The following is a 27,992-nucleotide window of genomic DNA, read 5'->3' as shown; positions in this document are numbered from 1 at the left end:
AGCAACCGGGAGCGGCCGGAGAGGGACCGGCGCTGCCCGCGGAGACCGAGCGGTGCGGCCCCGTCCTCTCGCGGCCCCGCAGTGGTACAGCCCGCGCGCCCCCTCCGCAATGGTTCATCCCCGCGGCCTTCCCCCCCCGTCACCCGAATGGTTCGCTCCGCCCCCCCCCCCGGCTCACGCGTGGTGGTTCCGCCCGCTGCCGCCCCGTGACCCGCCAGTGTTTCCACAGCGCTTCCGGGGGAGCGGCGGCCGCGGGGTCCTGGATGTGAGCGGGCGCCGGGCTGCTCCTGACCGGGATGTGAGCGCCGGGGCTGCTCCTCGGTGAGTGCCCGGGGCAGGCAGGCAGGCAGGCAGGCAGGCGGGCGGTGGATGGGTGGGGGCCGGGCCATGGGAGTTGGCGGAGCGGCCGCCTCCCCCAGCCCGGTGAGGAGCTGCTCCGGTCGCTCCTTTAGCGTTGTTCCTATAAACAGCAACGACGACAGCATATTTAGTGGGTTGTTTTCCGACGGGAGACGCCTCCGCGGGAGGGCAGCCCCGGCTCGGGCTGGCCCCGGGTGCTCCCGGGGTTCCCGTGGGAGCGTCCCGCGGGATGCGAAAAGGCCGAGCGGGCTCGGGAGCACCACGGCTTGGGAGCCATCCAGCTGCCTTCGCTGCGGCAGAGACCTAAATAAATGTACTAAGTACGTGTATAAATATAGTAAGGGTACAAAACAAAACCCCAAGTGTTTCCGGTGTGTTGTGTCCGCGCCTCTCCCCTTTCCCTCCTCCTTTCCTCCCTCTTCCCACCCATTCCCACTGTCTGTGGTGCACACACGGGAGAAGTTATCAGCTGTTTCAGCCAGCTCGGCTGACAAGTACAAACGAGGAGCTGCGTGCAAGCTTTATTTATTTATTTATTTTTAATAGTGTATTAGCTTGTCACAAGGCCACGTTTAGGCTTAAAAACTTTCCCTTGAGGGACCTGTGCTTACCGGGAGGTTCTAAGTTGTGTCGCTGGAGCCTTCCCTTGGCCGCCCCACGTTTGGTGACAGTGGGGCGTTTCATTTACACATGACATTTACATACACAAAATGTAGTTTCATTTACTGGGTTTCCTGCAGGTTGTTGCCGTGCAGTGTGTTGCTGGTGTGCTTCGGGGTGTCTGTTGTGTTATTTCCTTTCCTGTAGGTGGGTCTTCCTCCGTAGGGCCGTGCACAGAATATAGAAGTGTGTGAGCTTTTTGTTTGGGTTTTCTTGTTTGTTTGGGTTTGTTGGTTTTTGTTGTGGTTTTTTCTTTTCCCACAGTCGTGCCCATAAACAGCAGGGGAAGCTGTAGCTAAAAATGGGACTGATGATGAAAGGGAGCTCGCCAGTAAGGGTGACTCTTCTTAGGAAAAGAAGCCTGTTAAGAAAGAGGAGGATGTGCAGAGTTTGGAGAGTAGTTAATTCACAGCTGGAAGCAGAGCCAGTGGCTGCAAGGAATTGGAGGCTGGGAATTCCATAGAGCTTGGCTGCTGCTTTGAATACAGAGCTACAAAATGCTTAGCTGCTCCTCTGGATAAGATGCTGTACTTCAAAAGTGCTTTGTGTTGCTTTCTTTGCATTAGGAACTCCCCAAAGAGTGTAGTGTCAGCTCCTGGGGAAGCTTTGGTGGACAGTTTTCATCCTGGAATTCAAGGTGGCTAAATTTAGGGCAGGGCTGGGATGGGGTGGCAGATAAGCACTTCCTTACCTATCCTGGGATTAGTTTTCTGTGACTTATCTTTGGGTTCTTAGGTGCTTCCACTTAAATTATTGCATAGGCAGTTCTGATTAGTGGTATTTAAGAGTTAAATTGTGTTTGGTAATTTAAACAGGGATCTAAATTTAGATTTAGGGGACTTTTTTAAGCTCCTTGTGCATGCTAGATTGGCAGTGCATGACTCTGGGCTATAGGAGTGTCTTGTTAATCTGCATTATTTCTCTGCCAAGTTGTCTTAATTTACCTTTGGAATGTGGTGATGGTGGATAATAGTCACACCATAACCAGATTTTTTCCAGCCAGTTACAGCAATGATTTTTACAATGGTTCTTACTTTCATGTTTTTGAATGTAACATATGAAATTGGAAACAAATCTAAATGATTTCTGATGTGTGACATTGTTTTTCCAGAGAGAACTTAATTATTTAGTTTATTGGGGGAAAAAAACAAAACCAGGAAAAAACACAACCAAACCCCTCCCCCCCAAGAAATCAATAAAGCAGATGTGCGAATGAGAACTGAAAGCCTGTATGTTTGAATATTTAGTAGGTTTAAATCTAGTTATAAGTTGTCTTTAGAACATCGTGGCTCAGTAGTTGCCCTTGTAATTAGATCAGCATTCAAAACCACCCTGTGAGAAACTTTTCTTTGCCTGTAAAAAATCCTGAGTGTTACCCAAGCAAGTGAAAGTAAATGCCTTCTGTAATAGCTGTTCTGTTTCTAAAAAAATGTAGAAACTACCTAAGAAGTTGGTGGAGGAGGAGGTGCTAGGAGGAAAAGTGCCCGTGGCTGGGAGAAGTGCTTGCTGTTGTAGCAGCTCTATGGGCTTTGTGTCAGGTGAGATGGAGCTCTAGTGTCCTCTGCAGACTGTGCCTCCTCTTAATGGCTGGAAACCTGCGCTTGCCTTCTCCCTGGAACATACTCAAAGTACATTAAAACGCTGATTTGTGGTAGTGCATGAGGACTTCAGTTCAAAAAGCTAAATGTTTGCTGAAGTGCTTGTTTGATAAACACTTGTTCTGGAGGAAGTACTTAAATCTTCTCTGTTGTTGAAGCCAACAGAAAACCCTGTTGCTAATACAGCTTGAAGAAAGTGTTTGTAATTGCACTTTGTACTGTTAAAATGAATTAAGGCATCTCTATGTAAAAATGTAATCTGTTTTAGCAGCAAAGCCTGGGCTTACAGCTTGTCCTGCAGCAGAGCCTATGCTGCCATAGGGACACAGCACTGCAAGCAAACCCAATCTGGCCTTGCTGAGGTGGTGTCTTGGGGAAGGAAACCTAAGCGGAAAAGATCTGTTGCGAGTAAAGTGATCAAACACCTGCCATGCACTTGTTGCTTCTGTGGTGTAATGTTTGCTTAGGGTATTCTAAATGAGAATTTGAAAACGGGGATGTTAAGGAGGAGGACAGTGACTGCCTTCAAACAGCCTTGTATGCAAGCTGTAATCTGGACACTGGATAGTTATGCTGTGTGAGTGGATGATGCACCTGCCCAAGGAACTGAAATGGGGCTTTCTATAAGCATCAGTGGTTTTGAGTACAAGACAAGGGATCTCTGGCCGGATCGCCCTGCATCTGTATTCTATCGTAAACTCCTCTGAACAGACTTACAAAGTGGGATGCAGAAGGGAGGATTGGTGAATGTTAGAGCTGCTTGCAGCTGAAGGGCTGTATGGAGACTACTGCACACCGTGGGATTTTCCAGGTGACCAAGCAGTGAGGGGTTGGGTACAACCACGAGGACAAGTCCTTCACACCCCCGAAACTAAGCAGCTGTAGCTGCCCGAGTCAGATTGTCTTCAGGGATAACTGGTTGGTTTTTAGCAGTCTGGTCCTTTGTGTTAGAGAAGTGCAGAGTTAAGGTTTGCTCTGGAGAAATGACTGCCATCCCCTCCTTAACCAAACTTTTTGGTTTACACAGTAATAAAAATGTTTTTCATCTATTTTGTATTTGCTAGTTCTGGCGCTGGGGGGTTAGAAAAATTCTGATGTGGTAAGTGCTGGAGAAAACAGGGCTTTTGTACAGGTGGGTGAACTATCTGAAGTGTATCATGAATGTGTTTGTGTTTCACAGTTGCAGTTTGTTTGAAATGCCTCCCATTAAAAAAAACAACAACAGCTTGGAAATGCTGCTTATTATTCTTAAAAAAAAATAGAAGGAGCCTCTCATATTAGTATACTGTCATATTAGTATAGTCCACCATGGCTTCCCTCTTTTTTTCTTAAGAGCAGCTTCCCAGTTTGGAAAAGGTTGCTTATATAGTATATATAAAAAATATATATATAAAAATACTTGTGATGTGCTTAGAAATCTTAAATTCACTTCATCGCTTGGTTTCTTCTTGTAAGTTTCCAGCTATCCACAAAACAGACTTTTTTTACTGACATGATTTGAAGACTTGATTGTTTGCTGCAATACCAGATTTTCTTTAACTCGGAATTTTGCCTGTGAGCAAAGTACAAGCTTGCATTTGCAGCATAAATATGTCAGTTCAGATTGTCAAGTCACAAGTGCTGATTTGTTTGCCTCTGTGCCTAAAGGATAGCTTTCCATGGGGTAGCAAGGCAAAAATAACGTGGGTAGTGGTTTTATTCCACTACAGTGAAGAAATGCATGCTGTTTGGAAATATAACTAAGTGTATGTTGGTCAGAGCTGTGGCTTGTAGGAATTGCTTTTTGAAACGAAGATCTTTTCCACCCTGTGCTTATTGCTTTGCTTTAAGGGACAGTGGAGAGCAGGGAAACAAAGGTAATGGCCATAGTGGAGGCTTATCCATGACTTTTACTTGCCGTGGCTTTGGTTGGCCACCCTCATCCTCAGTGGCTCAGAAGTGCCGTGGCTTGTCTGGGTGTGGCAGTGACAGGTCAGCAGGAACCTGCTCTGTTCCCACAAGGTGCCCATGGAGAAGTAGCCCAGGTTCTGCATCCACTCCCAGATCTCAGCATCCAAATGCAGGGATGGAACACGTGCCTGCCACTGCCCTGCTGGGGGACTGGTGCTGCCAGTCCTTCCCTTTGTGTGGCCTGCTTGTCACGTCACCACAAATTTTGCATTGCCGTAGCTAACTGAGCTTTTGGGAGGATATTATATAATTGAGTTTCAGTCTGAATAATTCATACATATGCACTGCTGAAACTTGAAAAGTTTTGGGTGTTTCTTCATATTTTTTCAGTTGCATCATGGAGTGACTGGCTTTTGATGAGTTTGTGTATTTTCAGCCAACATAAATTGTTTTTAAACAGTTTTTTAAACACTTCTGTTAACAGCCACAAGTTTAACTAAAAATGTAAACCTCTCTTTAGGCAGGATTCTTACTGAAGTTAGGAGAAATCTTTACAATAACTTAGTTGTGTTGAAGCTCAATCTTATTTCTGTTTAGTTGGGTTTTTTTTCCCTGATCACTGAAGACTCCGTTTGTAGTTTGATCTAGTTTAGTAGAACCTACATTTTTAAGACTGTTTGGTGCAGAGCTGTGCTCTATGGCTTAAAGAGGGAGTGTGCAAGTAAAGGTACAGATCAAGAGCACTTGAATAAAACATAATGTTTTGTTCCAAAAAATCTCTTAATATGCAAGATATGTAATGGGGAGCAGGGAGAGTGGGAGAAGAGCACCTGATTGAAACTTCTTTACCACACTTATAAAAGAATCCTTTTTTTTTTTCATATTGAGATATGACACCTAGCTTTAAGTGTCTTTTAATTATATATTTTCATGACTTGCTTATAGAAGCTTGCCAGGGGTCTGTCTGCCTTAATGCTTTGTAGCATTATGTGTTAAAAGCTCTGATTTAATTGTCATTATGAATTTGGATCATGCAACATCTCCCAGTATCTGTCAGTTTTACTGCCAGTCTGTGCTAATGCACAGCAATTAATGTGATTGCATTAATATGCACTAAATCAGGTCTTATCTTTTCCATGGAATAATGGTTATGGGGTCTTCAACTTCTCTACTTCATGACAAGAGCTGTGCAAAGGCCCTTTCTTTAATATATAAAGGACCTAAACTACATGATCTTTATTCTTCTTTTCAGTCAGGCAAGGTGGAGTATTTTGATTTAAAACACATTGTCATCCTGTTAGGCTTTGTTCAAAGGGCCTCTGGCCCCTTCAATTCTGCAGTGAGTTGCTGGTCCATGGGATGGTTTCAGTGTTTGTAGGTTTTCTGTTGCTATTTTCAGTGAGGAGTTCTGGTTACACCTTTTGCTGTCATCCAGGAGCCCAAGATAAAGCTGAATCTCTCACTCGCACTGATTTTCACAAGCAGCTGGTTTCATCCAGCTCAGCAGGGCTGTGAAACCTCACGGAGCAATAGCTGTAGTCACAGCTGAGACTGGGAAAACTGCTCCGTGGTGTAGGAGAGCAATGTCCCTTCTCCCAGCAGGTCTCCGCAGATGCGTTGGATGCCCTGTTCCGGCCCGGTGCCAGCCCCGCTGCTGTAGGTGCCACGCTGCCTCCCTGACTCTGCCGTCCTGCCGGGATTCCGATGTCCTGCCATGGATGATGACAGCCAGGATGAGCTGATCAACAAGAACACTGCTCTGGGAAAGGGCAAAAGGCAGTGTCTCGCACTCCTCAGCGAAACAGGTAAATGTGGCCTCTCCGCACGTGCACCTTTCTGCTTCGAGGTTCCAGAACCTATTGATTTACCCTCAACAGGCTGGTAAAATTGTATTTGGGACCATTTGTCACTTTTCCCCTGACAGTTTTTTTTGTTTTGCTTCGCTTCATAGCTTGTGTGTATCAGACTGCTGGTATACTTCCCTGGAGTTTCTCCAGATGGGCAGCTTTGATACCACTGAGGAAATGTGGGACTTCATCCATAATGGCCTGATTAGGGGCTCTGTTCTGCCTGTCTGTCTGCATCAAATGGGTATTTCCTCTGCTCTTCTCTTTTTAAGAAAGCAATGGTGGAAATAGCTGGGATTCAGAAGACGATACTGGTAGTGAAGAGGAAGATAATGACACTGAGGAAGAGGGAGGTGAGGAGGACAAGGAAGAAAGTGGAGATGAAGAATTAGAAGGTAAGGTCTGTTCATATGCCTTAACAGGCATTTTTTAATAACTGAGGAAGAGCGAGATGAAAGCTGTTCCTCCAGAAACTAACAGTGAAATAGAAATCTACAGATGCTGCTGTGTCAGGATGACGCCAAAATCCTGCAGTAATAAGCAATCAAATAATAGTTCCCAATTTCTAAGCTTTTAAAGCATTTGCATATTTGAAGACTACCTGCTAACCAAAGTGGTGGAGTTGTAGTCAGCAGGAGTGAACTCTGCCCCAGCATGAGCAGGAAAAAAAGCCAAAGTTGCAGCAATGGCTCATGCTGGTTTTTCATATAAAAAGCATATTTGTTAGTTTGCTTTGGCATGGGGCTCTAAAGTGAATGTTGTGATGGGGAATTCTGGAAATAAATTATTATTGCTGTAATACCTAGGGAGGATGGAAGAAGACTTGACTAATTTTTCTTTGAAAAAGGAGTGTGGATGTTATTTGAATTTGTTAATTTTACTGAAAATATACTCTGGAGATACATGTACTTTTGAAGCTGCTACACTCAAATTAATATTTGGATATACAAAAATAGAATTTTATCAGATCTAAAGCTTGTTGAGAAGGCAAGAGCACAGTTTTCCAAGTGACTAGTTAGACTGATTTGAACACAGACTAAAAAATTGATACCAGGTGCCAAAAAGCTTTATTAATGCATCATTCAGAGTATACTCTGTATGTCCAGACAGGAGAATTCAGTAGAAAAGACAAGGGCCTCATTCTCATTAAAAAAAAAAAGCAAACAAGCAGCCCAACAACAACCACCCCCAGACCTCCCTCAAAGTGAGTAGGGTTTTAGGTACTTTTTGTTGCTTCTTCAAAACACCAGCTTAATTCAGAGGTTTTAGAGAAAGACTAACATGTCTTTGTATTTTGTAATAAAAATAAAAATACCTTTCAACAATGTGTGCTGAGTGTTTAATTTTACTCAAAATCAAGCTTCTTTAAGTGGTCTTTAAGGCACTAAGATTCCTTGGATCACAAAATCATATTTTACTGTTGAAATCTTTCATTTGCTGTTCTGCAGTAGAGTGTGTTGCTGCTGCTTTTCCTCTGCAATGTCTCTTAAAAAAGCAAAAGTTGGGTACATGGTAACTTATAATAACTTTATTTTTAATTTCATTGTTCAGTGGTAGCCTGACATATCTTAACTGTCTTGTTTAGATAATCTTTTGATTTTCTTGTGCCTGTGCTTTTAATCTCTTGCAAGGCTACTCACATTATCAGGCTTTATTTTTCACCAGATTAATCCATTGCTTTTTAGTGAAGGGATTTAGAAAGCAAGAAAACAGCAAAATTTATTGCCTTAAACCGGGAAGTCTGTGCTTGACCCCTGCAGACTCATAAAATAAGCTTACTTGGAATTTTCTGGGAACTGGAACCCTGTCCTGCCCATCCCTTCTGGCCTCATTGCTGAAGCCCTGCAGCACACACAAGCTGTTTTTTATCTCTCACTCCTTAAGATTGTGAAGATGATGATGAAGAGGAGGAAGAGGAGGAAGAAAGTGAGGCCACTGTGGAAGGAATGACTGATACTTTGAAATCAGAGCCACACTTGAACGGAGTGAACATCTCCTCTGATGAGGATGGTGAAAACTGCCCCATTTGCCTCAACACGTTTCGGGATCAGGCTGTTGGGACTCCTGAGAACTGCTCCCATTACTTCTGCTTGGACTGCATTGTGGAGTGGTCTAAGGTGAGCAGTTGTCCTGTGGCCTCCTGGTGTGCTCTTCTCTATCCCCTGTGATCATGCTGCTGTCCTGTAATGAGAACAAAACACTGTAGTATTGATACTTGCTTTCTTAAGCTTTTTTAAACAGACTTGGGTTACTGCTCTGTTTGGCAAGATTCATGTTCAAAGTTTGATCTGTTTTTCTTGTACCCATCCTCATTTGTTCCATTCTCTGCAAGCAAGTCAGGTCACAAGCAAGTGGGTTTGTAGGCATCTACAGTTCTTCTGTTTTTTCAAGTTGAGATATTAATTTTTCTCTATGCTTGGAGATATATATATATATATGTTTCTCTGTCTATCTGTCTTTATCTTTTCTTGAAAACTGTATTGTGACCATTGGATTGGGATCTGTTGCAACCCTGAACATCTAAGCATAGAAAAGATGTAAATGAATGCTGACAATCAGCGGCTTGCTCTGAATTCAGTTTTCAGTCAGAGTTCTTTGCCACTGTGTAGGTCCCATATCATAATCCAGGGTGAAAATTACAACAAAACTTACAGTGCATGCGGCAGTAGCAGTGGTGATTACGTTTTTTAAAAAGCAAATAAATCACTCTTTACTGAATATATTTGTAAACCGTTTCTAGTTGCTCATTTGTCTAAAGGAAAGTAAATGCTTTAAAACATGAGCAGTCTTTCAAGGCAGTGCTTGGAAGAACTTTGATGTTGCTTTGGCAATTGAATAATAATTAAATTGCTTCAGTGAAATAAATGCTCCTCTAAAAATGCATGTTTTCTCTGATAGAACAGGTTGTTTGTAAACCAGGTAAGTCAGTTTTAAGTACTTAAAATATCAAGATCAATAGCTGTTAAAATGACTACTACATTAATATAATGCTTATTACATTAATAATTTAAGATTTCTTATTAAAAATTCAATAAAGGGATTCACTTATTAACTGTACTGGGATTTTTATTTTTTTTCCCTAGAATGCAAACTCCTGTCCAGTGGATCGAATCCTCTTTAATTACATTAACATTCGGGCACGTTTTGGTGGTAAAATTTTAAAAAAGGTAAGCCTTTTACTGTAGCAAACAAGCAGGCCATTTGGCACAAAATTGTTATTCAAAACTTTACCCTTCTAGGGGGTTTATGTAATAAACTTGCTATCTGAATGAATTATTTCTTTCCTATTTTGAATTTGCCTTTTAAGGAGCTGTGACAATTTTTATTCCTTCTTAACCTTACTTCCTGCTATATTGTGTTGTGGCATCATTTGTGTGGCAAAAAAAAGGATGTTTTTCATAACTGCCTGTTTTGTATAATGGACATTTGACTGAAAACTGTTCTGCATGGATAAGTCTCTCCAAATGCGGAAGGTGCCCTGCATTCTTCAAGTGCTGCTTGTTACAGGATGAATAGGAATAGTCTAGATTATCCATGATCTCTTCCTGGGAATGCTGTGTAGCAGCTGCGTTTGTAAGGGGAGAGAGGCACAGGGCAGTAGGAAAGCCCTGAAAGGCACTGGTTGAGTGTGCTGGTAGTTGCTCACAAAAGAACATTGAAGAGTTGTCATTGCTCTTGATATCAGATGTTGGTTTCCAGGAGACATTTAGGGGTTTGGTGCTTTGTTTTCATTGAACTGATGGTTTATTATTGTTGCATTCTAACAGAAGTGAGAATTAACACTGAAGTAATACAGGGGGTAGCGAAGTTTGCTCTCTTCTTTAGTCTCGTTTTTGGGATGTTTATTTTTGTTTGACTACTTTTGATCTTATTAGTGGATTTTTCTTCTGCCTATTCTTAAAATGCAGTTCTCTATAGTCACTGGTGTCTGACAGTAGACAAGTTAAGTAGATCTTGTCAGACATTTGATTATGCCCTAGATGTGCTGAATGAGGTAAGTGAAGGTTTGGGTGTGTAATAGCCATTTTGCTTCCTTCACTTCTAGATTTTTCTGCAGGTACTACTGTGAGTGTGACAATGGATTTTAAAAGGCACCACATTCTGCATAAAGTGTGCATCTCTGTTTTATTTAGATTCCTGTTGAGAACACGAAAACTCAGGGTACTGATGGAGAGGATGATCCAACCTTCTGTGAAGTGTGTGGCAGAAGTGACCGCGAGGATCGCCTGCTGCTCTGTGATGGCTGTGATGCGGGGTAAGAGGCTGAAATGAATGGAGCACCTGCATGATTGCACATGGTCAGAATTTGGTCCCCAGGCACTGTCTGGTTTGTAGACTGCCCCTTGCTGTTGTCTTCAGGCTCATAATGAGGCCAGCCATGTATCCATGTGTTATTATGCAGACATCCATTTCCATCCATGTGCAGACAATGATGTGATGGATCCTTTTCTGGTCATTTAGCAACGTATGTGTGGAGAGTCCTGCACATATCAAGGCTGCAGGCCACTGACACAGATGACCATGCCTTCAAGTGATGAAGGTGATGTATGAATGGTAGAACCTTACATCCTTTATATCTCCATGAGGAGAGGATGCATTACTTGTCCAAGTGACTGGGCATTAGTGCTGTGGAGGTGAAGTGCTTAAGATTTACAGTTTTGTGAAGTGTTGAGGATTTTCTTTACAGCCATGGCTCTTAAATTATTTTCTTACTCTTGCTTCCTTCTGTCTCTGCCCCCCTTCTTGATTAATAAAATGAATGTGTAAGTAGAGTCATGAATATACTTGAACACAGCTTTGGCCCTACAATTTTCTGCTAGAATTTGAAGTCCTTGGACTGCTTAATCAGTCCTCCAGCATTGTCAGTTTGAAGATGTCAAAAGTTACCCACTGAACAGAGAGAGATGCTAGCAATGAGTATGTAAAATAACCTTTTAAAAATTATTTCTAGCAAGCTAACTAGACATCTGGTAAGTCTGGTTGTCCATACACACATAGGCACTGATTCACCTTGTGGGAAAAAGACAAAATCAGAAGCACTACAGGTAAGAGTATCATCAGAACACTGAGTTTAAAATATTAAGCCAAAACAGTGTTTCATAGATCTTATCTGAAGTCTCATCTTTTAGGTCTTTCTGCATTTCCATAAGCCTGTCCCAAGTCAGGGTATTGCTTCAGATTTTACTTTGTGATCTCCCAACGGTTACTATAATATTTTTAAAATATTGTTATTCCTAGTTTGATACAGTTGTTTGATTTTTGTCTTCTTTTCCTCAAGTTATTTATATATGCTTGATTTCCAGAGTTAGCACCTCCGGAAAGCATTTCCTGAAAAAAGAAATTGCAGTCTTTACTAGCACTCCACAGCTGAGATTAACTCTAGAAAAGTGCAGAATAACTTGCTTCAAATGCTCATAAGTACGACTACTGTTAGTACTGTGTTGGTTCTCAGGAAGCTGATGTTGTTTCCTGATTGCCTGTCTCCCCAGAACCTCTGTACTTCGCTTGCCACCATCAGTTTTGGCTCTGCACATTTCTTGCAACTCAGGTTCAAATGGCAAGTAATTCACCACACAGTGAGGGGAAAAGGCTCAGTTTTCTGAGATTTTTTGAGCCTAAAGTGGTGAAAATACCATCTAGAACTAAAGACCCTTGTATAACTATCAGGTAGCATCTTTTCTCTGCAGATTGGTAGAAGTAGATGCATAAACCTTAGTTTCAGGCTTAAGAGAATGAATCTGCCTTTTATAGCATTGGATAGGGATAAAATGCTGTCTTCCCTTGGTAAGGGGCATATTGTTTGATTTTCTTTTTTTTTTCCCCCTCAAGGTATCACATGGAATGCCTTAATCCTCCTCTGAGTGAAGTCCCTGTAGATGAATGGTTCTGCCCTGCCTGTGCTCCCATGGGTGCCAATGGTGCTGCAGGTAAGGATTTCATGGTTGCCAGTCAAAGTAAATATTTTTCTCCCAAGTTAGATAAAGTGAATCATGTGGTGTTTTGAAGACGTGTTTAACCTCCTGGTTTATCTGTTTCAAATAATTGTTTTGATAAGCATTCTCTCTTGAACCTTAAGATTAGACTTGAACTCTTGACTGATGAGAGGATTCTGTGTATGAAGATTTTCATCTACAGTTAAAACCTGTGGAGCTGCTTCTTGTAAGCATCCTTTAACCTTTCCAAGGAAATCCCAGCACCATAGTGTGACTTTACCGTGTTACATTGGAAAGAATTTATTAGTATCCTGACCTCAGACTGCGGAGTTAGCAGCAATTTCTGTTACCTAGAAAAGTGTTACACTGTGTAACAGTCTGAAGCAGTGGTGTCTGTGCTCATTTCCTTTTGAGAGGGTAATGGTTGCCTGTGGAAGTGATTGGTTTAAGAAAGGGAATGCTGATTTTTTTTTGTCTGAAATTCTTTAAATGATTTCACCTGTAGAAAGACAAGTAATCTCAGCTGGTTCTCATTCAAGATGCAGATCATGTCAGTGAGGAAGAGGTGGCTGCCCTCATGGCTGATGTTGTCCCCACCACCAGTAGGCTCCGTCCTCATGTCCGAACGCGGGCCATAGCCAGGACTCGGCAGAGTGAACGCGTCCGGGCCACGGTGAACAGGAACCGCATAACAACAGCACAGCAAATTCGGGTATCCACGGGGATTTCTGAGGGAGACCCTGCAAGAACCCTGGGGAACAGTTACTGAAATAAGTCCCCATTTCAGTAGCTCAGCTGTCTGTGTTGACTGTCCATAGCACAGTGGTTAGTAGCCGTGGAGCTCTTTTAATCTGAGATGTACAACTTGTGCGATTGGAGTACAGCACATGACCAAAATGCTCTAATTTGAGATGCTGCAGTAACTTCCTCTCTTAACCTGCATTTTTATCACCCTTGATTGTGAGAAAAATTATACTTTTATTCTTAGTGGCTATTAATACAAAGTTTGTGCACCACTTCTGGTTTTTTAGCATGTTTATTTGGCAATTGTTTATTTTCCTTTGTCCTCCTATCTCCTTGCCCATAGCAGTAGAACATGTTGTCTGCCTTCAGCCCAACTGAAGAGAAAAATTTTGTATTTTTAAGGTTTCTGTGTTTGTGAAAATGTCTCTTGTTGGAAGAGGAAAAAAAACGGATGTTAGCGTCCTCAATAATGTGGCCACATGATTTCAAACACAGTAACAGTATAAGAGAATCTATGCAGGAAATATCTCCCAAATACACAGGGTCCCTCTCTTACTGTATTAAGTATAGTTTGAGATAGCTGTCATGAGTGAAGATCCAGCTCACCTTAAGTTTTTATCACATTTTCCCTCGATTTAAGTACTTCCCAGAATGCTTTAGCAGTTGTTAAATTCATTATGTCCTCCATAATGGAGATGATCTTGACTGCCAAACCCCACTGTCTCCAAACCCAGATGTTTCAATTTTAGCTTTAGAAGAATTAATAAAATAGGAAAAGTTGATGAATTATTTGATGCATTGTTGTTAAGCAATTACAACTGAGTATTCAGGGCTATATGTTGAAAAAAATACAGGAAAGTGTAGTTTAAAGTGAAAGACTCTGCAGGGTAACTTGTTATTTTTCTTTCTTTTCCTACTTGTTGTTTTAGAAATAGTGTGGAATCATCTTCTATGGGCGAGAGGGGTGGTGCCTCGGGAGTTTAGTATTCCATGGTAGTGTAATCCTGGGAATCCAGCAGTTCCCATTCAAGCTGTTCCTAGCTCCACTTCTCAATGTGCAGTGATGCTTATACCTAGAAAGGCACTGTTATTTATTGCCTTTGTTATTTATATGCCTTTGTCTCTGAACAAAAGTGCATCTTATTTTGGCTCATACCTTGAGTTGACTGTAGCATAATTCCACTGGTTGAAGGAGTGTAAACTGTTGTCCTCCAAGCACAGTTAGAAGCTGAGGACATGCATGTAACTGAAGGAGGCTGAAGAACAAGGTCCTTAATATGCCAGTCCGTAGATTTAAAAAGTGACATAATTGCTTAGCTGGCAGCTTGGTGATGTGAGGGGTTTCCTCATTTGAATCTCAATTTTTTATCAAATGCTTTTGTAAGTAAATGTTGCTGAGCTCTAGGTACCTGTATCGTGCAACTTCTAATCCTCCCCACAGCACGTACCAGGATACCTCATGTCCTCTCTTCTGGATGAAACAATTGAGGCAGTTGTAGCAGGCCTGAACACAGCCATCTACCAGCGTCCTCTGGCACCACGCGCTCCTACCAGGCAGAAGAGGAAAACTGGTAAGGACATCAGGCGCCTTAGGGGAGCCTGAATCCTACAGAATACTCTGCATCAGCTGTATGCTGCCACACCTGCATGGCTATGGAGGTATCCCAAGTGCATTTCTTCTTTCCCTATAGCACCTCTGCCCAGAAGTGTCATGAAGGTTGTTTCTAAATGAATCCTAATGATGTCACTTTTTCTGCTCTGCTGTTGGTGGCACGCTGTATGTCTCTTTGAGCTGCTTTGTGTGTCATGGTGGGACGAAAAGGGGAGTACAGTGTAAAATACAGTGCCAGCATTTATCCAGATCATTGGTTTTTGTCCCATCAGGAAGGCGGAAGAAAGTAGGAGGCAAAAAAAGAACTCAGACAAAATCTGCTGCTGGGAAGAAGGGTTCAGGGGCACAGCTGAAGAGACGCAAGCGTCTGACAAAGAAGAGAAGGGGGAAAAAGACAAGAGTAAGATCACATGTGAGTGAGTTTCTACCAGTCAGTATCTGCCATTTTCAGCCCTCTGTGAAAGCACTATAACATGGGATTCAGTTGGAAGAAGTGCCACCTTACAATCATACATCTTTCTTTCTGGTGGGAGTCTGTTCAGGATGTGTCCAGGGCAGAAAGATGCTGTATGTGGAAGTGAATTGCAGCTTCCATACAGGCTTGCTGGCTTTGCTGACAAATCCTGTTACCTGGACTGTAGGGATCAGGTTGTAAAGCACGTCCTACAGGCTTTGTATCCTGCCTTGCCATTCAGCTGTAGTGTTTACTTGGTACTGACGCAAGCTCAGTTAAAATTGCCAGCACCTATTCTTTTAGGCTGTGGATGTTTGTGGCTGTGTTGTTGCAAACCCAGCTTATCAGTTGTAGGAGCTCTAAAAATTCCTTTCAGTTGTGGGTAGTGTTGTCTTGTAAATTACTCTGCAGAGTACTCTGCACCTACTTGATTCTTTTTGTCAGCTACTTTGACTAGAGTCAACATTTTCAAGCCAGAACTCCAGCATTTAATAAGGAACCAACAATTTTGAATTGACATTATTAAAGAATTTTAGAAGCTTAATTTATCTGGTCACTTATATCTGATACATGCAGTCTCTGTTTGAAGTGACATATAGGCCATAGTTACAAGTTTCATAAATACTTTAAAACAAATATAGATAATAAATGCACACCACTTACGCTGCTGATGGTAGTAACCTGATGACTGTACACAGTCTAAGTGAAGAATTTGGGGCTTTAAACACAAATTTACCTTCCCTAACATACAAATAACCCAATCTCTTTGTCTGTGCAGGGCAAAAATGAGGTTACGACTCGCTCCCGTATTGCAAGGACCCTTGGTCTCAGCAAACCTGTGCGTGGGGCATCACTTCCTTCCATGTACAAACCAACAGAGCCCTCCCTTGGGCTGATGAGAGCAGATATTGGTGCAGCTTCTCTCTCTGTGTTTGGAGATCCATATGAGTTGGATCCTTATGAAGGGTGAGAGATCTCTGGGTTGTGATCAGGGACCTGGTAGTTTGTTGTTGAGTTGTTTGTACATGTGGCTCCATGCAGAGTGTGCAGCTCACTCTGAAGGCAGCTTTGGGTATACAACCCATGATAACAAAAAAATGGCCTGTTCTTTCTTCCCTTCTGGGCTGAGTTGCTAAACTTGAAAGGAATCATTCTCCTCTAAAGAGTTTTTCTGAAATAATTAGCCTCATGAAAACTTTCAGTAAGATGTATGGGGCTCTTGAAAGGTTAGAATCTGAGGAAGTCTGGTCCTTTGCTTTGTATTTATTTATTTTAAGTGAAGTTAGCTGACATATTTTGTATACAGTAAACACAAAATTAAATGGACCTCTGCAATCTTTCATGTTTCTTCTTTTCTTATCTTCACTTTTCCAGACATTTAAAATTCAGGAGAAATCGTACTATGCCACAGTTCATGTCACTCAAACTTTTTATTTTTGGGGAGGAGGCATCTAAAATTATTGTTGGTGAAATTTAGTTTTCCACTGAATAGTTCTTTTGGATCCTTTCATAAAAGAAAATTGTCCATTTAACATTTTAGAAATTAAAATATACATTTGAATCTCTGCTGTTTGAATCAAGCTGTTCTATTCAGGCAGAACAGCAAATAAGTATATTGCACAAATATTTTTTAATATATTGTACTAAAACATACAATGATCTCTAACCATATCTGTCATAATGGTATCATCTCTTTGATGTGAAAAACATTGCAGGCAATTTCAGGGTTCATGTGCATGTATGTTTTATCACAGTAATGAAGAGGTTCCAGCCAATCCAGATTCACCAGTGAGTGCCAAAAGGAGAGTTCTCTCCCAGTCAGCACTGAGGTCTCACCGTCCTGTAGCTAGACCCATTTCTGTGGGACTTCCCAGGTAAAAACCCATTGTTATTTTATTATTCTTAGTCATCTAATGACCCTAACAAAAGAGTAAACCTGGTGGTCATCCTTGTTTAACCCTTTTCTTTTCCTATCTTCTAAAAAGTGCATGTGTGTGTGTACTTGCATGCCTGCACAAGTGTAGATAAATAGATAATAGTTTGTGCAAGGATTTTTTTTTTTTAATATTGAGGACATACACTCTTTCATCATACCTTTAACATTTTTGTTGAAATTTAAAATTGGTATTTCCACCCTAATCTGACTCTTCTTACATTCTATTTTGTGACTATTTAGTAACCCCATTAGTATATTTTATTTCCCAGTCTCATTAACATTTAAAAAAGCACTTGCTTCTTTCAGAGGGCTGGGGAATCCAGTTGCGCATCCTGAGGAGGTGAGGGCTGTACCTCCCTCACCCAGTTCTGCCGCTGTTTGTTGGTTCTCAGAAAATTCAGGAAGAGCTTTGTTTGATCCTGCAGTTTAACAGTTGCTTTGCTGCCTGTGTGTTGCAAGCCTGCCAAGGCCAGGGATCTCTGCTGGCCCTCCACTGGCAGCCACAATGAATTTTCAGGACTGAGGGGTAGGACACAGGGAACTGGGAGCATGATGAGAAGAAAAGGGATGAGGAAAATCACTGAGGCAGGTACCAACAGAGTCAGAGAAAACTGCAAGGGTGAGGGAGCTTGAAGAGAAATGAAGGGAGCCCAGCTTAAGTGGTTAAAAGTGTGAAATGTTTATATAGCTGTCCTCTAATGCATCTGACTTATGGTGAAGGTTGGTTTCTCAGGATTAAGGTGGTCTATTTCTATGATAATTTGGATTATTTGTCTACCTTTCCCTTTTCAGTTCTGAAGGGAGCCTTTCAGGAAGCTTTCCATGTCCTCAGAGTTATTTGAGTAGCTTATTGATTAGAAGATAGAACTGTTTAGCTGATACTCAGCTCTTCTAAAGGCTCCATTGGCCTGCACTACGCTTGAGTTTCCTGGTCTGGCCTTAGCAGCTGATTTCCCGTATGGGAAAATAGTGTTCCCATTTTATCTCTCTGGTATATGTTATTACAGGTATTTTGGTGTACATTATGTGAATAAAGTTTGCTTTGTTGTCATACAGAGATGAAATCTAGCTCCCTTAAAGAGCTGCGTCCCTTTGGAAGTTGTTTTTTAGTAAACTCAAACAAAAAAAACCCCAAATCCCATCAGCACAAAAGCAAAGAAAGAAAAACTAAAATACCCAACACAAGAAACACCTTATTAGTCCATATTTCAAGAACTGAGAACTTAAACCCATTTTCGTAAGATTGAGCAAAGTATAAAGGGGAGTGTTTGTGCTGTCCCATGTGTGGGAGCAGTGCAGTGGTTTTTCAGTGTAATTTCTCTATGCCATGCTCTTAGCTGCCCCTACCAGTGGCACCTTATGGTTAAACACTGTTTCAAGCTCTGTCTTTTTTTCAGATAGAAGTATAGGCCTGAGGAATACATTTGTGTTTGTGATTTAGTGGGAGCAAGAGAGGCAGTTAGGATAGAAATATCTCTGAAATGGTAATCTGTGGTTTATCCTCCAAAAATGTATTTTAAATGCACTGGAAAATTAATCTTGATACACTCCACAGGGAGCCACCAGCATTTGCTAACCAAAAGTCTCAGATACTATTGCTTTCTTATCTTGTGTAATTCCTGTGGGAAGTCAGGAAAAGCTTCACCTTCTGTTTGTCAGAGAAAGATGGGGACTGAATGACTAGTGAAGCCAAAAGTACAAGTGAACTTCCCTGGCTGACCTCTCTTTATGCCCTTGACTCTGGTTTCTTTTTAATGTAATGTGTGTGTGTGTATAGAACAAGTGCTGTAAGAGTAAAGGAAATGTAACCCCTCTGAAACATGCAGAAGCAGTGTGCCTGCCTTGAGTCCTGATCACGAAGCAGAAGCTGCTCCTGTGCCTGATCTGTTGGGAAGTATCCTGTCTGGACAGAGCCTTCTCATGATGAGCAGTTCAGATGTGGTCATCAACAGAGATGGTTCACTGACAGCAAAGAAGGAAGGTAAGGGCTTGGCACCTCATAGTGCTATTTGCCTCTTTGTTTCAGCCACATCTGCCCTGATCCTGTAGGCTGCATTGCTTTAAGCTTAGGGATACTCTTACTGAGCATTGGAATAGGTAGGATAGAATCAGTAGCTGCCAATAGTTTTATAAGATGGACATTCTGAAATAATGTTGCTTGTCTATGTTGAAATGCAGACCTGAGATGTTACAGGAGGGTTTTAGTTTTAATACGTAGTTTCCTTCTTTCAAATGAACTGCACGGTGGTTTCATGCTTTGCTTTATTATAAAAAATGTAGGACTGGAGAGACCAGAGTTACCTTGGTACCCAGTTTTTCTGGCATGTGTCATGCATTGCTGCCACACCTGTGATCTGTACTTCAGTTCAAAGAGCAAGGTGAAGGACCTTAGCAAGAAATTTCTTTGCAGAAGTAGAGCTCTGAATATGTGCTGTCATCTCCAGCTGTGTTCTCCCTTGGCATGGTATTACTTGGAAAGAATCTGTTCAAATTGAAACTTGGAGCTTTATTCTTAAAATAAGTACCTCTAACATCCTCTGTTATAGTCATTTCTGTCAATCAGCAACTGCAGGATAATAATCACTAGTCTGGTTGATACCTACAGAACAGAATAATTTATTTCCTAAACGTTAGTGTTTGCCTCAAAGATTTGGTTGTCTGGCACTAAACTGTGAGTATCTGACCAAATAACAATTGGAGTTCCTAATTACTGTGTGGTATGTCTGCAAACCACAGTGGAACTTAAAATAATTAGCTAAGTACTTCTGTTAATGTTGGCAGAAAATATCTGGACATGTCCTGAAACACTGAATTGTCTGTTTGTGTGCCATAGCTCCATTTCACAGAAAATCAGCGAGTGACTCGAGAGTGGAGGATGGTTCAGGGCCTAACACCCACCCAAGTACAGTGCTCTCAGGGACCACAGCAAGTAGCTCCATGGCCAGACCTTCCATTTCCTCGGGACTGAGTACTCGCTCCAGACCCTGCTCCTCAGGCTTGTTCTCATCGCCTCCACCCTCACTGAGCAGGAGCGAGTCTGCAGCAAGCCCTGCACTGGAAAAGGCAGCTGTAAAATCAGAATATTCAATGACACCCAGGTCTGTCCAGACTCAGAATACAGCAACTTTGAGCAGGCATGGCTCAAAGTTAAATGAAATGGCCAGATTTAATGGAAAATCTAAAAACTTTGTACCCACTGATTCATCTTCAAAGCCCCTGAGCTGTAACTTGAATTCTGGCTCAAAAGCTGTATCTGTGAGGCAGCCAGTAAAACCACCTTCCCAGAGAATTGACATCTTTGAGCTTCCCAGGATACCAAAGATTAAAAAAGAAACCAGCAGCAGGCAGGTGGAGCCAGAACCTGCAGGAAGCCAAAGCTGTAATATCCCCAGCTCCTGTATAACACAGCTAACTGGCAAAGAGAGCACTAATCAGCCAGGAAAGGGTAGCAGGGTGGAAAGTCAGAAGTCAAATTCCAAGGAACCACAGCAGCAGACACGTCCGAGCTCCACTCATCCCAGCGGCTATAGCGGTTCATCGCTGCTGGGCACTTCGAGGGGCAAAGGCCCAGGCTCTTTTGAGAGTTTTAAAATCAATATTCCCGGGAACACTGGACATCCCAGCAGGCTGTCTAGCCCAGGATTCTGTAATACCTTCCGCCCTGTGGACGATGAGGTGCAGCAGAAGGAGAGCCCTTCACCTCTTTTCTCAGTAAAGAAAAAGCAGGTCAAAAGTGAAATCTATGATCCATTTGAGCCAACAGGATCAGACTCAAGTTCAGCAAACAGCAGTCCTGAAAGGCTTGGCTCAGGGATCCCACTAACTAATATCACCAGGACTATTTCCATCGAAAATCCAAAAGTTCAAACATTTCAAACTGTCCGTCGTTTCACCCCTTACAGGGTAGAAAATATATTTGGGTCTGGGACTGACTCTGATGTGCCATCTGGTAACAGAGAGTCTCCTGATGATGTGACAGTAGCAAGCAGGATTGTAGAACAGATCTCTGATACAGAGGAACGAGACAGTGTGGATGAGGCAGATGTCCTAAGCAGTCCTTGCACTTCATCTGCTGTTAAGGAAATTTCTAATACAAAGTGTTTGAAGGAGGAAAGTGGAGAAGGACCTAATGTGTTCTTTAACGCTGAGGAATTGATTAGACCTAGTATTAATGTGAAAATAGAACCAGATAGTCCCTCAAAGAGTGGTGGGCAGCAGAAAGTCCAAAAGGTAGAACAAGCAGAGAGGCGATCACGTTCCAGATCCTGTTCAAACTCCAGCTCCCGAAGCAAGAAGAAGATGAAAAGGAAAAAAGCACTTGCCAAAGACCATAAGAGATCACGTTCAGGGTCAAGAGACAGAGCACATTCGAAGGACCGAAGCTCCAGATCTACCTCTTCGTCAGGTGGGGAAGAGCACAGCAAAACACACACATCAAAATCCAAGAACAGGAGGTCTTCTACTGATCGTTCTAGCAGTCATGAACGATCTAAAAAAAAGAAAACCAAGGATAAAAACAAGGACAAAAAGGCAAAAACTTCTTGGTCTAGGGACAGAAGGAAATCCAGGTCACGTTCGGGTAGTCCTGGAAGTACTTCTGATTTTTATGAAAATAGGAAAAAGAAAAGACGGTCTTGCTCAAGATCAAGGCGGAGAGACCGCTCCCGGTCAAACAGCAATGAGAGGACTAAAAGGCGGAAGCACAGGAGGGACAAAAGCTATGAGAGGTATGATAAAGAAAGTAGTTTGAAGTCAAGGGACAGAAAGAGATCGAGATCCAGGTCTTGGGAGAGGAGAAAGTGGAGATCTCGGTCTCGGTCTCCATCTCGATCTTGGGAGCACAAAAGCAGTAAGTCAAAGGAAAAAAGACTGCAATCCCGATCACGTTCCAAAGAAAGGAAACACAGATCAAAAGAGACCTTGCTTCCTCCTGCACCAGAAAAGGATCAAAAGCCTCCAGCTGAAAATGTGACTGGGTGTCTGGAGCAACCCAATTGTATGAAGCAAGAGCCAAAAGAGGAGCTAGTACTAGAAGGGCTTTCCATAACCATCCAGCCAAATGTCAAACTTGAGGAAATAAAAACTGAGACCCCAGTTCAGTTGAGGGAGGTCCAAGAAACTATAAAGGGGGAGCTCATCTGTCGAGAAGTGAGCAGCGAAACTGCATTCCCTGCACCAGAGATCACAAACATTTGTGTCCCAGTTGGTGATGTGGATTCTTTTGCTGAAACAGACTTAATGAATAGTACTGATGAAGCAGTGCTTGGTAGCTGTAGCAATACAAACCTAGAGATTACAGTTAAAATAGAAAATACTGCATTATGTCCATCTCTGATGGAACAACCCCCAAAGAAGGAAGTTATCATGCACGTTCCGGCTGAGGCTGCACCGATTCAAAGCTCATCCAAAAGCAAAGTTACAGATTGCGTGAGGGAGGTTAAGGAGGAGTGCCTTGTCTCAAATGAAAATACAAGTAATTTCACTAAGCCTGAGCTGGAAGTGGTACCTCAGGGTCCTGCCTTGAAATCAAAAGCACCAGTGAAGAGAGTTACCTGGAATCTTCAAGAGGAGGAAAGTGGCACGTTTTCTGCTGGAAAAGCTCCAAGTAAGTCTCTTTTGGAAAACAAGCAGCAGTTGAAACAGGCTGTATAAGACTGAGGGGTTTGGTGCCTGGTCAGACCTGGTTGTAGAGTAAGAGCTCTGTCATCTGAGCTGGGATGATGCTGTGGTTTGCAATCCTGAGAGCTGGCATTTTGCACTGGTTGAAATCACGAGGTGAGTTGTGTTAATGAATTGGAGAGGACCTGCTGTCAGCACAGCTCAGCCAGTGGCAGCTTGTTTGCTCGTGAAGTGCGTGCAACAAGCCCATCTCTGAACTGGCAGCCCATGTCCCACCCTTTCTGCACTTAACTAGAATGGTTGCTTTGCCTTCAGAATTTATAAATGTTTCTCAAAGCCAAGGAGAATGACAAATCTCTGTAACTCACTCGTGTGAATGCTGCTAAACCAGAGCTGCCAGAAGCAGTTTGGCTTGGGAACCTGTGCTACTTGTGTTGACAGAGTTGCCTGTGTTGTTCTTTTTGGTTACTGTCAAGAGTAAACCCAGTAGAAAGCAATTGCTCAAGGGGATGAGAAGCTCTCTATTATCAGAAGCTTTAAAATATGAATGACTGCTAAAAAAAATCCTTTTATAGCTAGTTTTGTTGTTAGATGTTTTTTATTTTCATTTTTAAAATAGAATTGGGTTTGAATCTTTGACACATTATTTTGTTCTCAAAATGTTTTCTTTTTCTTCTCTCGGGATACCTAGGGATGCCATTTTACAAACTTCAGCGAGCAAAAGAAGGGGCCTGGAAAGCAGAGGACTTGAACCAAACATTAAATCAGGTGCAGTTAAATGAGCCTCCTCCAACCAATTATATGATTCCTGAGCCTATGTTTCCTGATCTAGATTCCTCTCAGGTTGGTTCCTATTCCGGCACCCAAGTGTCGTGGAAGGCATCCCATCTCATCTGTGCCCTTGTTGTGCAACACCCTCCTCTCATGGCAGTTTGCCTTCCTCTGCGTGTGGTACATTTCATGTAGCCCATACTCCTCGGCAATCCTCCAATCATTTAATCTCTCAGATGCTCCTTACAACTGAAGAAATGTATTATCTTTTAATTCTGCTCTGTACATGCAGCTTCTGCTTTCAGCAGTAGCTTGCAGAAAAATGGTGCTGCCTGAGAAGCTGTGAGCTTCTTCCTGACTTTGATCAGGCTGTAAATGTTGGCTTGGTAGCCTTGGTCTGAGCCATCATTCTGTGCTTCCCACCAGTTAAAAGGGAACTGGGGCTGGTGGTAGGTCCTGGTGGATAAAAGGTGCTCTGGAAGTTCTGTTCTGATGTTGTGTCTTGTCAGCACAAGTGTTTACGGAGCGGTGTCTGTTTCACAGGTGTACTGTCAGAACATACCCCTGGCGCCAGCTCTGCCCTCCAGCCTGCCCCCCTATGCCCCGGTGAGCCAGCCCACGGTCCAGTTCATAATGCAGGGGAGTCTTCCAGCTCTTGGCTGCATGGCAGGACAGAGCCTCACCCCAGAGCCAGGCATCCTGGCTACAGCATCCGAGCCAGGAATCCAAGCTGCTTCTGTTGGAAGTGTGGAGGAAAAGATCAAAGCGCCCAAACCTCCAGTGGATAAAACAAAAAATGAGGAAGTGAGTGAATGCATAAAATTAATGAGCTGTTTACTTGAACTTTTTCATTTGGGGATTTTTTTAACTTTCTGTACTGTAATTTCCCAGCCCTGCTGGTTTTGGTGACTGACTGTGCTAACCCAGGAGCAACAGGCAATCCTCTTTGAATTCATTTGGGTTTTATTCCATATGATGATTCTGCTTTCTATTGGTTTGTCACAATAGGACAGAGAGGGATTACAACATCTGAAATACATTCTTAAAGTTCTGAAACTTTCTTGCATGAATATTTGGAAGGGACTTTCCAGAAACCACAATGTCCAAGTTTCTCTAAACACCTGGTTTTCTCATTTCCCCTCCCTCTTTGAAATTAATGTCAATTCTCATAACTGTCCTATAGAGAGGTAGGACTGTATCATGTTGCTTATCAGCCCTGGAAATGCAGAGGTAGTAAAACACTTTGGAGATCTTTCAGTTCAAGTCCTTTGCTGCTGAATTTTGGGTTTGCTGCACAGACCATCTGCTCAAGGCACAATGGATGCTAACACAAGAACGAAAACTTCTTAGCCCATTATTTTGCTTTGTACCATAAAACCAAACAGTAAGATTCATTTCCCAGTTAGCCTCCATTTATGAGCGAGTTTTTATGAACTTGTTTTGGTGGCACCTGTAATCATTACTTCATAGGCAACTCTGAAATATTCAGACTATCTTAAGAGCTATCTGAAGCTTTATATTCACAGTTGTGGTTTGCTGCTTTTAGAATCTGATGTCTTTTGTTGGATGTGTGTTTGCTTCAGAGCTGTTGGAAGGGAAGGAGGAGACCAAAATCAGGAAGTCCACATTGTAGTCACTTACTTAAAACACATTCTTTGAGACACAAAGCAAGGTCTCCTCATAGTGCAAACTGATAATTGTTTCAAGACAGTAATTGACAGGTTGGGGTGATTACTTGGGTTGTTGAAATTGTGAAAGGAGAATTTTCATTGTTTGAGCATTTCTAAGAAAAACAGATTCAGAAACCATTCCCAAGACAGCACAAGATAATGAAGTTCTCTTTCCTGTGCAGTACATGAAGAAGCTTCACATGCAAGAAAGGGCTGTGGAAGAAGTGAAACTTGCCATCAAACCTTTTTACCAGAAGAGGGAGATTACAAAGGAGGAGTACAAGAGCATCCTTCGGAAAGCAGTGCAAAAGGTGAGAGCCCAGTGAAAGGAAGTGGAGAGGAGGAGCTGGGCAGGTCCTTAATAAAGTGGCAATACTTGAGCTTTCACTTGACATTTCATCAATGACACACCATAACTGGGCTAGCAGATCTTTGGATCCTGATCCTTTGCAGTCCTGTGGTGAAGCAGTAGTTGCATTAAGCAAGACTGGTTGGATCCATTGATGGGAGCTGTCAGCCTGTTGCTTTCATGAGGTGTTTTCAGTGGACAAGAACATTGCTAAGCTTCAGTTGCCTGGGCTGAAATGTTACATGGTATGTGCCCTGGGTGAGAATGGTCAAATCTCCCTCACTAGGACCTTCAGCCAGAATTCTAGCTGATTCTGATAAAGTGAGAAAATACTTTGTGCATTAAGTCCTTGAGCACCTGTGGTGTCCCTGAACCTTGGAAGAGGGCCTTGCAATTTTGCTGATACTGACTTCTGTCTCGTAATGCTGAGTAGATCTTGGCTACAGAGGACACCATCAGCAAGTAAATGTTGTCTTGTGAGTGGAAGTAATGCTCTTGTGGTCAAGGCAGTTAATTGATACCTGAGAGAACTGTGTTTTCTGCCTGCTCTGCATTCTTGCTATCACTAAGAAATTCTACCATAAATTAAAATTCCCAAGGTAATGGCTGTACTTTCACATTTTCTGTGTGACCCATATGAACCACAAGCGTTTGCAAGAGAGCTGAGCAGTGCCAATTCCTACTGAAGTCACTGTGAACTCCTCTCTGAAGAGAGATAAAGTAACTTGTGTAGGGTCCATTCTTTCTCCCCTGTCTCAAAATGGGTTCTCGAAACTGCCAAATTCTTTTAATCTGAGCATTGCTTCCTCAAAAACATCCCAAAAATGGGATATCAACACTTCCTTGGTTATCATGTGTTGGGTAAAACTGGATGGATGGGTGGAAAAGCCTGTAGTAAAAATGAGTAATTTCGCTTTGAGATGCCTCTGCATTTAGTTGGTGCTCCATAGATAAGCTCTGGGGCATTTCTGGAATGCTTGAAGGAAAATACTGCTCTTGTCTTTGTTTTCTGCTTTATGTACCCTGCTATGAGCCTTGGAGGTCTGTGCAGGAATTGGCTTTCCTGGACAGCTTAGGGCCTCTCTGCCACTTGCCTGAGCTGCTGTCATTGACCAAGTGCCCTTTCTGATCCCCTGCAGATCTGCCACAGCAAAAGTGGAGAGATCAACCCTATGAAGGTGGCTAACCTGGTGAAGGCATATGTGGAAAAATACAAACATATGAGGAAACATAAGAAAACTGATGGTGAAGATACACGTGAAGTGGAAAACTGAGAGCAAGCCACAGCCAGCATGACTTGGACTGAACTTGTCCTAGCTGTGGAAACTATGGGAATAACAGACCTGCAGTTGCATCCCATTGTAAGCAGAGAAACAAGATGATGATAGACATTATCTATGGAACCTTCTCTTGAATTGTTTCCATATGGGAATGAATTTAGGACTTTTTTGGATTACCTACAGCTGTAGAACTAAATAACAATCAAATGCCTCAGACCAGCAGAGTAATTCAAGGAGAAACACAGAAGAGATTAATGTTTGGAACTCCCGGATTGCTGCAGTTTTCAGGGTTACTTTGATCACATTTTTGGGCTGTGCACTTGTCTTGCTAAAGTTTGAAACTGGACACCACTTTTCATACAGTGTATTGAGAGCTGTATACTGTTTCCCTTGTGTTTATTTATCAAATTATGGATTGTCTGTAGAAATTTCTGATTTAATACTTGAAATGTCGTATTTTTAGCCCGTTGGATGGTGAGCGAAGCTTTACTCGCTCTGGCATTTGGGGATTGCAGAAATGAGCTAACCTTTATAAACTGACTTCAGAAACACTGCTCAAGCTGTGGTGTTTATTTACATTCTGTTGGAAGTACCTTGTTGGTGAAAAAAAATGAATTTTGGGGGTGGGAGTTTGTGTTGCACTTGTGTAAATAATGCACTGATGGCTGGTTTTGTGTCTGCCTTTCAGGAAAAAGCAAAACAAAAAGCAAGCATTATCAGTTTTCCGTAACAAGCCCAAAGGATAAGGTTGAACTGATGTACAAAGCAGAAATGTGACAGAGTTTATAAAGTTATTTTGAATGGTTTTTGTCCTATAGCATGTGTCATTTGTTTGTCTTGCATATTCCTCTTGGCCTGGCTCTTGCATAAGGAATGCTGTGTTTGTGGAAGAGGATTGGAGTTGGATTAATAATTGTCCCTCCTCCTCTGCAGGAAAACTGGTCTTCCTATCAAGAATCAAAGGAGTCCGGCACATATTCTGACTTGATCTCGATTGCTTTAGCAAAACTCCTTGCCTACAGGTACTGTAGGTCTTTTAAGTGACTGAAATACAAGCCCTTAAATGATATTTAGCACTCTTGAACCTGACTTAAATCATTCCCCATCAAATCCTGCTAGAGAAATTGAAGAGAAAACCAGTAAGAAACTCAGAAACTGGCTTTCCCTTCATGGGAACTGGTTTGGAGAGTTTATTTTTTTTTTTTTTACTATTTAAACAAAACAAGCCTACATACCACTAGTGTTTGGACTGGCACAATCACTCACTGT

The 27,992-nt window shown here is 42.3% G+C and overlaps 1 protein-coding gene across 1 annotated transcript; it reads left to right on the top strand.

Moving 5' to 3' along the window:
- The first annotated feature begins 206 nt into the window (after positions 1-206).
- PHRF1 (PHD and ring finger domains 1) lies at positions 207-27,540 on the top strand. Its single transcript, XM_014252101.2, has 18 exons — positions 207-321; positions 6,111-6,313; positions 6,628-6,750; positions 8,240-8,472; positions 9,439-9,522; positions 10,489-10,610; positions 12,185-12,282; positions 12,828-13,000; positions 14,474-14,603; positions 14,917-15,056; positions 15,877-16,064; positions 16,853-16,972; positions 18,861-19,015; positions 19,868-22,639; positions 23,345-23,421; positions 23,968-24,228; positions 25,277-25,405; positions 26,583-27,540. The coding sequence occupies exons 2-18, from the start codon at positions 6,223-6,225 to the stop codon at positions 26,715-26,717; spliced, it is 5,031 nt and encodes a 1,676-aa protein (XP_014107576.2). The 5' UTR covers positions 207-321; positions 6,111-6,222; the 3' UTR covers positions 26,718-27,540.
- The last annotated feature ends 452 nt before the right edge of the window (positions 27,541-27,992 follow it).

This window comes from Pseudopodoces humilis, chromosome 7 (genome assembly GCF_049639895.1).
Source record: "Pseudopodoces humilis isolate 2021_Gansu_Grassland_sample_001 chromosome 7, ASM4963989v1, whole genome shotgun sequence".
NCBI classification, from domain to species: domain Eukaryota; kingdom Metazoa; phylum Chordata; class Aves; order Passeriformes; family Paridae; genus Pseudopodoces; species Pseudopodoces humilis.
This window is presented reverse-complemented; position numbering and strand designations above follow the sequence as displayed.